This window comes from Mizuhopecten yessoensis, unplaced genomic scaffold (assembly GCF_002113885.1).
Source record: "Mizuhopecten yessoensis strain PY_sf001 unplaced genomic scaffold, ASM211388v2 scaffold3575, whole genome shotgun sequence".
Lineage (NCBI taxonomy): Eukaryota > Metazoa > Mollusca > Bivalvia > Pectinida > Pectinidae > Mizuhopecten > Mizuhopecten yessoensis.
This window is the reverse complement of record NW_018405113.1, coordinates 214,521-226,711: the sequence shown is the minus strand read 5'-3', so window position 1 is coordinate 226,711 and position 12,191 is coordinate 214,521. Positions and strand designations below refer to the sequence as shown.

General features: G+C 35.1%; 1 protein-coding gene across 3 annotated transcripts; it reads left to right on the top strand.

The window, feature by feature from the left end:
- Window positions 1-507: 507 nt before the first annotated feature.
- On the top strand, window positions 508-11,354 carry LOC110447701. 3 transcript variants are annotated; one of them, XM_021493551.1, is made up of 7 exons: window positions 508-593; window positions 3,034-3,174; window positions 3,862-3,975; window positions 4,874-5,022; window positions 5,965-6,050; window positions 6,911-7,033; window positions 7,735-11,354. In XM_021493551.1, exons 2-7 carry the CDS (start codon window positions 3,115-3,117, stop codon window positions 8,913-8,915), a joined length of 1,713 nt encoding a protein of 570 aa, XP_021349226.1. In that variant the 5' UTR covers window positions 508-593; window positions 3,034-3,114; the 3' UTR covers window positions 8,916-11,354. The 3 variants fall into 3 exon arrangements, with proteins under 3 accessions (XP_021349226.1, XP_021349225.1, XP_021349227.1); XM_021493550.1 differs by having other exon boundaries at window positions 533-681; XM_021493552.1 differs by having other exon boundaries at window positions 548-609.
- The last annotated feature ends 837 nt before the right edge of the window (window positions 11,355-12,191 follow it).

Sequence of the window (12,191 nt, the reverse complement as noted above, 5' to 3'; positions counted from 1 at the left end):
TGACCTGAATTTCCGATGCTGTGCAATTGAATCTTCCCTTAAACACTCGATTTAGCTATGTACTTAATACTTAATGTTGAAATATTTTCATAAGTTTTTCTACCTTGACTGACTTCTAAACATGTACGTAAAGTTTTCGTGAACATGTGTTCATTTGTCAAGAAATGAGGTCGAGAGACGTGATCAAAACTTCAAGCAAATCATATCTTATGGTAAAGATGATTAATAAGATCAATAACGACATAATCGAACGTATGTCCAACGCCAACGTGTGAATCGTTTCGAGAAATACTGACCAGTGCCACAAGTAGTACTAATTAAGTTAGTGTGTTCACAATGAAGCCATTTTCGGTTTAAAATTGCTTTATGCACGGTTAACATTTGACTGTGAACAGCGATGATTAAAATAAAATATTTTAAGTCCAGTGGTGAACGCCACTAACGAACCTTGGCCACCTAGATCCGGATTCCATGCGTTGGTCCGTGATTTAGAAGTATCCTACCACCGGATTTCTCGTGGGTGATCGTTCTAATTGTAATGTAAATACGAAAGGTTCCGATGTATTTAAGATGGAGGGAAGCTTTTCTTTAAGGTAAACTGGGGATATTGTGAGTACCGATCCATCTCAAAGCAAAGGTGTACTACTATTTTATAATGATGGATGAATTTCTTCTGAAATAGTAAGTCTTACTTCATTAGTGCTTCATTAAAAAATGCTTTCTTTGTATAGCATTTGCAATTATGAGCCCGTAGCTCGATAACTCTGTTTACAAATCGAGGGCTTTTATTTTTGCACAGGGGTTCGTTACAAATAAAAATATAATCACAGGAATTTGACTTTATATCAATATAATTTAAAACTTAAGACGAAAAATAGCTCCTATGGTGCAAATGTGTATAATCACATAGACTATTCCCAATAGCAGACGTTGTAGGCCTAAGGCAATCTAATCGATGCAAATCTTTTACACTAAAATATATTGAATATTACAGTGGATTGAAGTTGGTTGGTAGAGAGAGAGAGATTGAGGAGTCTTGGTCCTCGGCAAGATTGAGAACAAATAAGTGCAATACCCTGCAGTGCAGATGTTTGAGTACTCATCGTAGGACTACAAGCTGTTCTACTTCATTTCTTTGGCAACACACTTGCACAGGTTTATACAACAGATCTAGAGATGGCCTGAGTGTAAGAAGAGGTTGGATATGTGGACAGATATATAGTAAAACCCTGCTAAGTCGAACTTGTGAGATCCAGATCAATAGTTCAAGGAATATATATATACATGCATATGTTACTCAATGAATCTGAGGTTCGGCCAACATCGTCATGTTTTGATCAGGTGGGACGACAGATCGCACTATCACTGCAAATATTGTGGATATTAGTTGATTCACGTAAAATAAGAAGTTCAATAAAGATGACAACATTTAATAAGATATAAAATTGCTCAAAAATGAAAGCATATAGCTCTCGATATTAAGAAAAGGAGTAAAATAAAAAAAATGCTATATACATGTATGTAACGTACTTGTTGTTTAAACATTGTCTGCCATACTTTATTCGGCTTTGTTATTTTTACAAAATATCACGAGAGAAACTCTTCGATCATCTTAAAATGAAGGAAATGTTGAATCCCTGTTATAATAATGTTGATTGATAACGAAATTAACAATCACAACATATATATATTCAAGTTTGAAAATCTTTAAATATGGTTATAAGAATCCACTATGTAAATTCCACTTTATATTGCCATAAGCCGAAAAAAGTTTTGTACGTAAACACCAGTGAATAAACACTTCTGCTAAAACATTGATGTCAAAGACCTGTATGAACATACATAGACCGCAGTCTTTGTCTTGAGGCATGTTGATTGCATACTGTAGGTGTGATACACAGATGAACTACCTGTTCGATGAATGGATAGTAAGGTCTTATGTGGTCGGGGATAAATCAGAGCTCGAGGAACATGGGGTATTCGAGCAATGGCAAGTAATCCAAGGTTAATTAACTTACAAAGAATATAAAGGAACAGTGTCTGGACCAATCAAGCTATTTGAGGAACAGGGGGTATTATTGTAATTATGCGAGTTTGAGTACCTAAGTGGGGTTTCACTGTATTTAAAATTCATGTTATTATAAATTAAAGGATAGCTCTTGCTGAGGACGAGTTAAAATTCCCGATCTAGAGATGTGAAGAATAAGGCAAAAGTAAACTTGCAGCTATGGAGGCTGAAGGTTGATTCCTGTGGAGTGTGGGATAGTGTGTGGTCCGATCTCTGTAGTAGTTCTTACTCCTTAGTGGTCTTAATTGATGTAGACATGTACAGAACAAGAGTACTCCAACTGGCTTCTAAGTTCTAATTAGTGTAGTTGATGCATTTGCCCCTGTCTGGTGTAATCTGTTGGGTGCATATGTCGAAAGAAACCATGGCTCTGATGTGTGAGCCTCAGGATGGTATATGTGACTCCCATATGTTTGCTCCCCGAAGCAAGGTACATGTACATTCTTCATGTATATGGAATAGTTGAAAAATGCAGTAAACTGCTTTTTTGACAAATTTCAATGTATAATGAAACATGATGTATCTGCATTAGATCCACCATATCAGAGTCAACAGGTAGATAAGGTTATAGACAAAAAGATACATCACTACGCCTAAGAATGTTCTTGCCTACACCATAGAACTTATAGGTCCATGTTGAAAAGTTATTTCATGATCATGAAACATCCTAATTTCTGATTGGCTATTTAACACATTCACCCCTAAAGACACATTTGAACTCTTCCAATTCATAGGTTGGAACAGTTCATTATCAAATTTCAGGGGTGAATGAGTTAATATCCTTTTCACGGCAAGGGGTTAGATGTTGAATTATTCTAATCCTTGACCATGATTTCTAAACATATCTGGTGAAACTTGTAGATAACTGTATCATAAGTCACGACAAGGCAATGTGTCATGGTAAGGAACATGTTGACAATGTTGTTTGGTGATTTTCAGTAATTCATTTTGCTTCTTCTGTTCAGTTCCTTTCAGAATGAGTAAATGACACGAATGTTAAACAGATGAGTTGATATCAGAAATGCTACAGTGACCGCATCCTCAAGATGGGAAGAACAAGATTATCAGACACTTCCAGTGACTCGAGCAAGAAAAAAGATAAGCAGGTACGTATATACTGTAACCCAGCCTTCTGAGGTAGAAATGTCCTGTAACCCAGCCTTCTGAGGTAGAAATATCCTGTAACCCAGCCCTCTGAGAAGGACATATCCTATAACCCAGCCCTCTTAGGTAGAAATATCCTGTAACCCAGCCTTCTGAGGTAGATATCCTGTAACCCAGCCATCTGAGGTAGAAATATCATGTAACCCAGCCTTCTGAGGTAGAAATATCCTGTAACCCAGCCTTCTGAGGTAGAAATATCCCTTCTGTGTCTACTGGAATACATAATAATAATTGCTAATTTTCTTATGAAGTAATTAATAATATATTCATGACTGTCATGTTTATATGTACATGTAACCGGCATGTGTTATATATATATGATTACTTCATTTTCATGAGCCGTATTATGTGCTTTTATTTCTTTTCTATATATAAAACTCTCTTTTTGAAGTAGACACAATATAAATATAATGAGAATGGCTATTCTGTGGTATGCCTGACTTCATACACAGTACCAGGTACTACACCACAGTTCATATGGAATTATATTTCAGATTATTTCACAACATATAAACATTGTACATTATATTGAATTTCCCTCTGTATTTTATCCAAAGTCTTGGAAGATTCAACATTATCATATGTTTATGTTCATTTTGAATTTTCTGGTATATTTGTATAAATTTCAGGCAACTTCATCTAAGTCTTGTCAAAATGATAAGGACAATTCAGACTCTGATTCTGCAGACGTGCAGCCCCAGGTCTACCCTGGTACCCATTGGCCCCTTGACGCCACATTGGAGGTAAATGCTATTATATAATAACATATCAAACATTTTGCTATTCAACTAAGATACTTAACACATTAAAAATTCAGCTATAATATTTGACATCTGTAGCATAGGTGGTCATAGATATATTAACATTACAAATTCTAAGAGGTGATTATGTTGAATTACAGAGCAAAGTTTTTTTAAATAGTTGATGAGCTTATGATGGAATGTCTTCTTTAAAATATATAGGTAACCATGTTTATACTAAGTGTTTTATTGATCCAGGCTTATGCACACATAGTATCAAATTCATTATGTTGATATTGAATTATATATAAATGTAGTAATAAAAGTATTCTACTTTTAAAAACATATCATCAAAATTTAAGAAGTTGGTGTTGTGATTGATTTGTTTTAAGTAATGCAACATATGAATTGAACAATTCCCAAATAAAGTTTTCATTTTCTAATGATTATGATGTATCCTCCCAAAAAGTGGGTTTACTGTAGAATCATTTATTTTCTTGTGGATAAAATTTTATGGTTTTCATATATATACTAGCCTGTTTCAAGGCATTATATTTTGCTGATTTCTGATCTATATCATACCAAATTCATGTTTTCGTGTGGATTTAATTTCGTGAATTTTTGTTATCCACGAAATAAACAAAATTTAATGTCCCACGAAAATTTATGATTTTACAGTACTCAAAATATTTGCAGAAAAACTCACAATAAAGAAATTGATTATGAGAAGTTCTATTTACACAACTAATTTTTTTTTTTAGAAAATTTTATTGGTTGTGTAAAAAGAACTTCTCATAATCCATACCTACCAACCTGAAGAAAATGTTTAGAAATAAAGAAATTGAGTTTACAGTATAGAAATAAAGAAATTGAGTTTACAGTATATGTTCTTCCACTACAGTTGTACATCAACTATGATGCAGTAAAAGAGATCAGAGGGGTGAAGTCAGACTTCTACCCCATGTTGTTCTACCTAACTAAGTGTGACTACAGCAGTGTGGCCAGAGTGGTGTCCAAACTACCGGTCATTATGGATCACCTCCAGGCCAGGTAATTTATAAACACTTACAGCACTGACCCCGCTAACACTTTAACTATTCACACTTTATCATAATGCTTAGATATAAATAATACATGGAAATATAAATGATACAGTGCATGACACTTAAATATTTCTATGAGAAAATTATTGTTAAAGTTATTTAGTTTTACAAATTGGACTTATCATGGGATTGAAATTAAGTATGCTGATAGAGCTAAGTAAATATAAAATTTCAATCACATATTTAAAATATTGGTATTTGAAAAAATATATTCTATTTTGTATGTAATCATTTTTAACAAAATGTTGGGATTAGTGGTATCACTGTATGTACATGTATAGTGTCATGCAGTTTCTGCCCATCATTTGTTTGTCACAAGGGATTTGTTTTATACATGAATTATTGCATAAATTCATGGGAATTTGTTGCACTCTTTCAAATTCTAGTATTACACAAATATTTGTCTGAAGTTATATGCATAAATCTGCACCAAAAATACTACTTAATAAAAAAAGAAAAATTAGCTCAGTGGAACATTATTTGTAACAATGTTGTGGATTCGCTCAGCCAGAATCCAAGAACAATCAGTACCGGTCATTTCTGTACTTCCAAATGATGGAAAGAACGGGGAAAATTAATTAATTATTCTAGCTAGATAGTATCATACAATTTGTTTCTTTGTGGATAGATATGTAAATGTACCATGGTAATAAACAAGATACAAAGAATATATGTAAAATATATACAGGAAAGTTTGTGAATGAATGAAGTCATAAGTGAAAATATCTCCAATTTTGTTATTTTTAATATTGAACTGGTAATTCTTTGGTGAAATCTCTCTTCCTTCACATCAAAGATTGTGTGTTGTCAAATGATTAGTGAAATGTAATCTGTGCAAATTAATGAATTGACAAGATGGCATGCAGAAATATTCCTCATCTCTTTTCAGGCTGGATAAAGTAAAAGGTTTGACACAGACTTCAACTTCTGTGGAGGCGAAACCAGCACCACCAACGACAACACCTCTTATTAGAGGTAAATCTGACAAGAGAAACTCAATAGAAATACTGAAAACCGGTAAACTTTCGCCCAGTCAAATATTCTCCCTTCACTGGTAATATATATTAGCCCAGTGTATATAAACTTTATTTATTTCACAACAATTATGAAACAAGTTATTCAGCTTAAATAAATCACTCTTGTTAGCCCGAATGTTAGCACACAGTGGGGGGGGGTGTCTTTGTGTGTGTTGAGGAAACCGGAGTACCCGGAGAAAACCCATGTGGTCGGGCAGGTGACCCCATACCTTTTCACGTTCGATCGGGAAATCAAAACCCAGTCGCCTTGGTAAAAGGCAAGTGCACTATCCACTGCACCACCTGACCACCCCCAGTGTAAATTTCACCCTTCACATGTTTTTACTCTGTAGGGACAATTGTGTACAAATATTTGCTGTTATTATAAATTTGCCCTCTTTGAAAAAGGCGAAAATTAAACTTCAGCGAAAATTTCCTGGCATTTAGTAACGCTTTGTTCCAACTGAAGTGTAAGGTTGATAGGATTGCTTTAGGTAGCTCTTGGTGAAACAGTAAAACAGATAAATTAACCACTGATGCAGATTTGAACAGATGTATTCAATATTACACCGCGCACAAAGTTAAGGAGAGTAAACTGAATCACAGATTCTTTCATCCATCAATTTGTGGGCACATTGGTTTTTGGTCTGTATCTTTTGCCCCTTTGGCAGCTGTATTCGTTAACTAAGAATGAAAATGATCTTTATTGAATTTGTGGTCAAAAGTCAAGGTCATCGCAGCCTTATTCAAACTAGGTATTAGTGTGATGGAGGGGATTAGTAGGGTTATAAAGTTAAATAATTGGTCTCTTTTAATCAGATCTGAAGACTGCTAAGGAGGAGATGCTGAAGCTCGTTTCCAATATGTGCTTGAGTCAGAAGGATGCTGGTGAATTATTGGACTGGGTCAAAACCCTAGAGACAAAGAAGAAGGGAAGAACTGGTGAGTGTTTCACGTACCAAAACACAGGTTTGCTGCATTATACAGGGAATACACACAACGAGGTCATATTTTTACATACATTGTGTGTAACGACTCTTGTTATGATCATGACAGCCTTTGTGGTGTCAGAGTTCAGATAAACTTAACATCATAGAATTGTGTTGTTACATTAACTCATTCACCCCTGAAATTTAAGAATGAACTATTCCAACCTTTGAATTGGAAGAGTTCAAATGTGGCTTCAGGGGTGAACGAGTTAATTAGACACACTAGACATGAAGCAAAGATAGAAACACTGATGTGTCAACAACAGTGGTGTTTAGTTTACACAAGGGTTCAGTGTATCTGTCATGTTCAATAATGACAATGTCATGTCAAGTGTCTGTTCAATAAGATATCAATGATAATCCCATAAAGATTTTGGACAGTCGTGCATGTTCAATTTCATATTTCAAATATTTACCTGCAGTCAGATTTGATTTTTTTTACTAGAACCGTCTATATTCATAGAAAATGTTGAAAATTTTCACTAGCCTCAACATGAAATATATATATATATGAAAATTTTCACTAGCTTCAACACACAATATATATATATGAAAATTTTGGAGGAGATTTAATTGTGAGCAGCACAAACTTTCAGCATAAGGCGATCGATGGAAAAATGGTAATTTTTTAGAGTAACGTTATTCTGTTTCTAGGATACCAGTTGTGTGAACAAGAGGTGACTGAAGACCTTCCAAAGCCTGTCACCAGGACACAGTCAAAGACAGAAGACAAGTTGAGCTCCAGTAAGATACAAACAAACTCTGATAGTAAACCTGTTTCCACGAATACTAAACCTGTTTCCACGAATAGTAAAAGCGTTTCCACGAATAGTAAACCCGTTTCCATGAGGAATCAAGCAAAAACTGACAGCAAGAGTGATGCAAAAAATACTGTTAAATCACCCCAGAAAGATGCAGTGCCTATAGGTCGCAAAGTTAGACCTCCTACGGGGGAGGAGATCTTTGCTAATATAAACAACATGACTGTCGCACAAATTTGCACCCAGGCTAATAATGCAAATAGTAAACAAGTGAAGAAAAGCCTAAAAGACAAAACTGTGATAACAACTTTAAGGAAACGAGGCAGACCCCCCAAGCGCAAGTTTTATCAGGCATCCGATACTGATTCCGAGACAGTGACAGTTTCTACGAAGCGTAAATCAAAATCCCGCCCCAGTAAATCTGTTTCACCAGCAGCATCTGAGTCATCATCCAGTCAACCCATTTTATCTTCGCCGACAAGCTCACCTCTCAAGTTCAGCCTCAGTAAAGGGGCAAAACAACATGCTTCTGATGTCATTAAAGATATTCTGAACAAGCAACAACAGTCTTCTGAGGTAGGCAAGAGAGACATAATTGCAGGAGATGAGTGGTCTCAAGGGACCCCACAGCCAGTCCGTATCCCAACTCAACCTTTCCGCAATAACTTTGGCCCAGTTCCTATGTGTCTATACAGAGTGCAGGCTGACACTGATGTGCCCACTGAGAACGATTCCCTTGACTTGATCACGCCCAAAATCGAAATTGACAATGCCGAGGAAGACGAGCCATATGGAAGATGCGTTGTGAAAATGGAAGTGGGAAATTCTGATGTATCAATGTTACAGTCGTCATCCTCAGTAGAGTCATCTGTAACAGCGTCTGGCTTGTCACAGAAGTTGGCGCCAATCATAAGGACTATCTGCACTGGGCCGGTGTGTGGGGGAGACAACTGTGTATACGAACATTCAGTCATTGTGCAGGATTGTGACAGTCCTGAAATGGATTGTGTTGTGGAATCATTTGTTCAGGAAGCTAAAGAGGCAGAGCCAATCATCATCATTGACGACTGTTAAAAGTGATTGTCATACATGTGCTACCAGCAAACCTATTTCTTAATGATATTGTGCATGTGTGCAGAAATTCTTCTTTATTTATTTTTTAGTGGGACCATGTATTAGAGTTACTGCATTTGTAAAGGTTGTTCTATCTAAAAAGTAGACTTGACTTAAAGGACATCCAGTAATATCCAGCAAGATGTCATGGTCCCAGACTCCAAAAAGGCTGGTTTTTCTACTATGTACATTGTATGTAAACTTTATAGACACACTGCCATATTCAACCAAAGGTTCGGTCCCTTTATATAGATATTACTGATTTCTACTCATATCAACATGAATTTTATTTTCAAAAACAGTGTTCGATCATTTGTACCAGGATGCTGAGATTTGGCATTGAGGTACTTATACAATTAACATTCATTTGATGCAATCAAAACAGGGAAAAAATTCAACTTTTATGTACATTTTTCACCTGTTTGGATTATTGGAATTTTTGCAAAAAAAATTGGTGGTTTTTTTTATACATTGCTTCTCAAAGAAATCGTCTTGTCATGTTTTAGTTTTTAAGAGGAGTTTGATGCTATCCTTGGATATTTACGCATACTTCATGATGTTACACACTTGCGATTGGTGTATTTGTTTCCATACAATAAATGCCCTAAAAATGGTCCAATTTTAATGAAATTAGGTATGTTCATACATATTATCATGTTTCAGAATGAGTTCGGTCGTTAGTGTGATCTGTGCACATTAATGCCAAAATCTCCATGTTGCGTTGGAGTGAAAGTGTTCACTATAACTTTCAATACATTTCTACTGAGATGGTATTCGGTGTGGAGCTTCCCAAGGCCTCCAGCATTTTTGCACAGCAGAAACAGTGATTTTTAACTGTTTTTAACTGTTTTTCGCACCCTTATTTTAAAATGTTCTTCAAATGTTTCTCTAACAGTTCTTTGTACTTAATACACGTTTCCTTTAAAGTGAAAAATAAAGTTCCTCAAGAAATGTAACCCTGCCATCTCTGTCTTCCACCATCGCATCAGTGAAAGGCCATTTTCATCTTTTAGTCTGTTTATAAGTTCAACATCATGGTTAGAGTTTGCATTTAGTTCCATACCTCCGATACTATAAGTCCCATAGTAATCTGAACTTTAACCCATTCACCCCTGAAACTTCATAATGAACTCTTCCAACCTTTGATTTGGAAAGGTTCAAATGTGTCTTCAGGGGTAAATGAGTTAAACATAACTACACTCTATGAGTACTACCCCATGTTACATGTAGGTCACCATGACCTATATTTTCCACATTATCAAGGTTGGTTGGACTTCGTATCTAGCTCTGTTTCTTTATTTTTACTAGTCCTATGATTATCAAACTTGATATGCAGATACTTCTTGATGACCATGAAATGTTCTGCTCCAACTACTGGTTTGCTATACTTCTTTGGTTAAACTTTTCATTTACTTTCATTTTTTTTGTCAAAGCAAGAGTGGGGATATATGTATGTTTTATGAACATTTTACTAGTTATGTCCAGAATACTGATACACATGACTATCTGGTTGATTTTCACAAGCAAATCTACAGCCCAAGTTTCCTCTGGCCCGACACCAGACCAAGTCATTTTGACATATACAGTGGATGTCAAAATGTCTTAAGTTTGGTGTCAGGACCGGAGGAAACTCGGGCTAGCAAAACTATTGAAAAGTACAGTTTACATTGAAATAAATTATGAAACTCCCACAGAAATATATATTTATAAGATAATAAACTTGAGCTAGAGTGTACATTACTATACAGTTATGACAATACTAGGTCATGTGAATTTGCTGACCGTGTTGAAGTTTGACTTTTGGACATCATCATGGTTTTGTGTTTGAATGATATTCTTGGTAACTGCTTATTCCTTTAAAATCTACATTGAATGTGCTAGTTAAAGCTCCTGTGTTTTTTCTACTGAAATTTTACATTAACCTGTTCTTACGTGATATGGGAAAATCTAGCATTTTTTTTACTGAAATTATAATTAGACAGATAATTCTCATTTTTTCTTTATTTGGGAAATCACTGCATTTTTTCTTAGGGGAAACAGCCTGTATTCGGTTTTAATACTAGGCAAAACAAAACTCCCTGTCACTATTACTATAGAACAAGTTCGTTTTTTACCAAAATACATGTTGGCTGCATGCTGTCTATTTTGATATGACCACCTGTATGGGGCAATGAAAAAGAGTTGCATTTCCCTTCTTTTTGTTGTTTTCAATGAATTTAGTTTTAATGTGATTGTTGCATGTAGTGTCTGTATATATTAGTATGAAAAGATCATTCCCATTATGATAGCTAATTAACATGGATCGACTACATTTCCATTTTTTACGCCCGTCAAATTTGATGAAAGTATTATGGTATGGGGTTGTCAGGCTGGCGGGCGTAAACTTTTGTTTGTCAGGCAATCTCCTCCTACATTTTTCAACCGATCTCTTTGAAACTTGGTATACATTATAAGCATGATATGAAGTTGTGTCTCCCTTAAAAGAATTTTGATTCGTCAATTTTTGCCAAAAGTTATTGCCCTTTGTTCATTTCAGTATTGATTTTTTTGTCCAGAGATCACCTCCTACATTTTTTGATGGATTTCTTTGAAACTTAGTAGGCTAAATAATCATGAGATGTTGTTGTATTTCCTTGAAAATAATTTGCGGTACTCTTGCTAAGATAGAGTGATCAAAGATTTTTCTACTGTAAACAAAAAAATGAGAAAAATAATTTTCCTGTTATATTTTGTTATCCTTCCTTATTCTTGTAAAGACATAATAGGTTGCGGTTCTTGGTGGAGTTAAAATATTTTGAAGTTATCCCATTAATGTAACATGAATTAACGAAAAGCATGACCAGTGTGGGCACTGTGGTTATAAGCTCCTTGTATATTGACAAGAGGTCAGAAAATCAAATCCTTATAGTGGAGCCAAGACATTTTTGGGAAAAGGGAAATTGTATATAATTATATGACATATTTCTGTTTGCTATAGAAAATGGGCAAGCAACTTCAAGTCAGAACACTGTAGAAAAATTTGGAGCTCTTCTTCATTGGAGATACAGAAGAGTGCTTGGACACTCTACCTTAAAATATATATAGCTCACCTTGCCTGTACAACATTTAAAAAAAATGTAGGTTTAATTAAGTGGCTATATGCAGTTAGGGATTTTTTAATATGATGCATCTTTCAGTGTTTATCACATTATTGTTTGGAAAGGTAATTGATAGGGTATTATAAATATTCCTTTGGTT

Coding starts and splice junctions, on each gene's coding strand:
- LOC110447701 (XM_021493551.1), top strand. CDS start 3,115: ATGGGAAGAACAAGATTATCAGACACTTCCAGTGACTCGAGCAAGAAA. Junction 5,023..5,964: donor ATGGATCACCTCCAGGCCAG/GTAATTTATAAA, acceptor ATCTCTTTTCAG/GCTGGATAAAGTAAAAGGTT. Junction 6,051..6,910: donor GACAACACCTCTTATTAGAG/GTAAATCTGACA, acceptor TCTTTTAATCAG/ATCTGAAGACTGCTAAGGAG.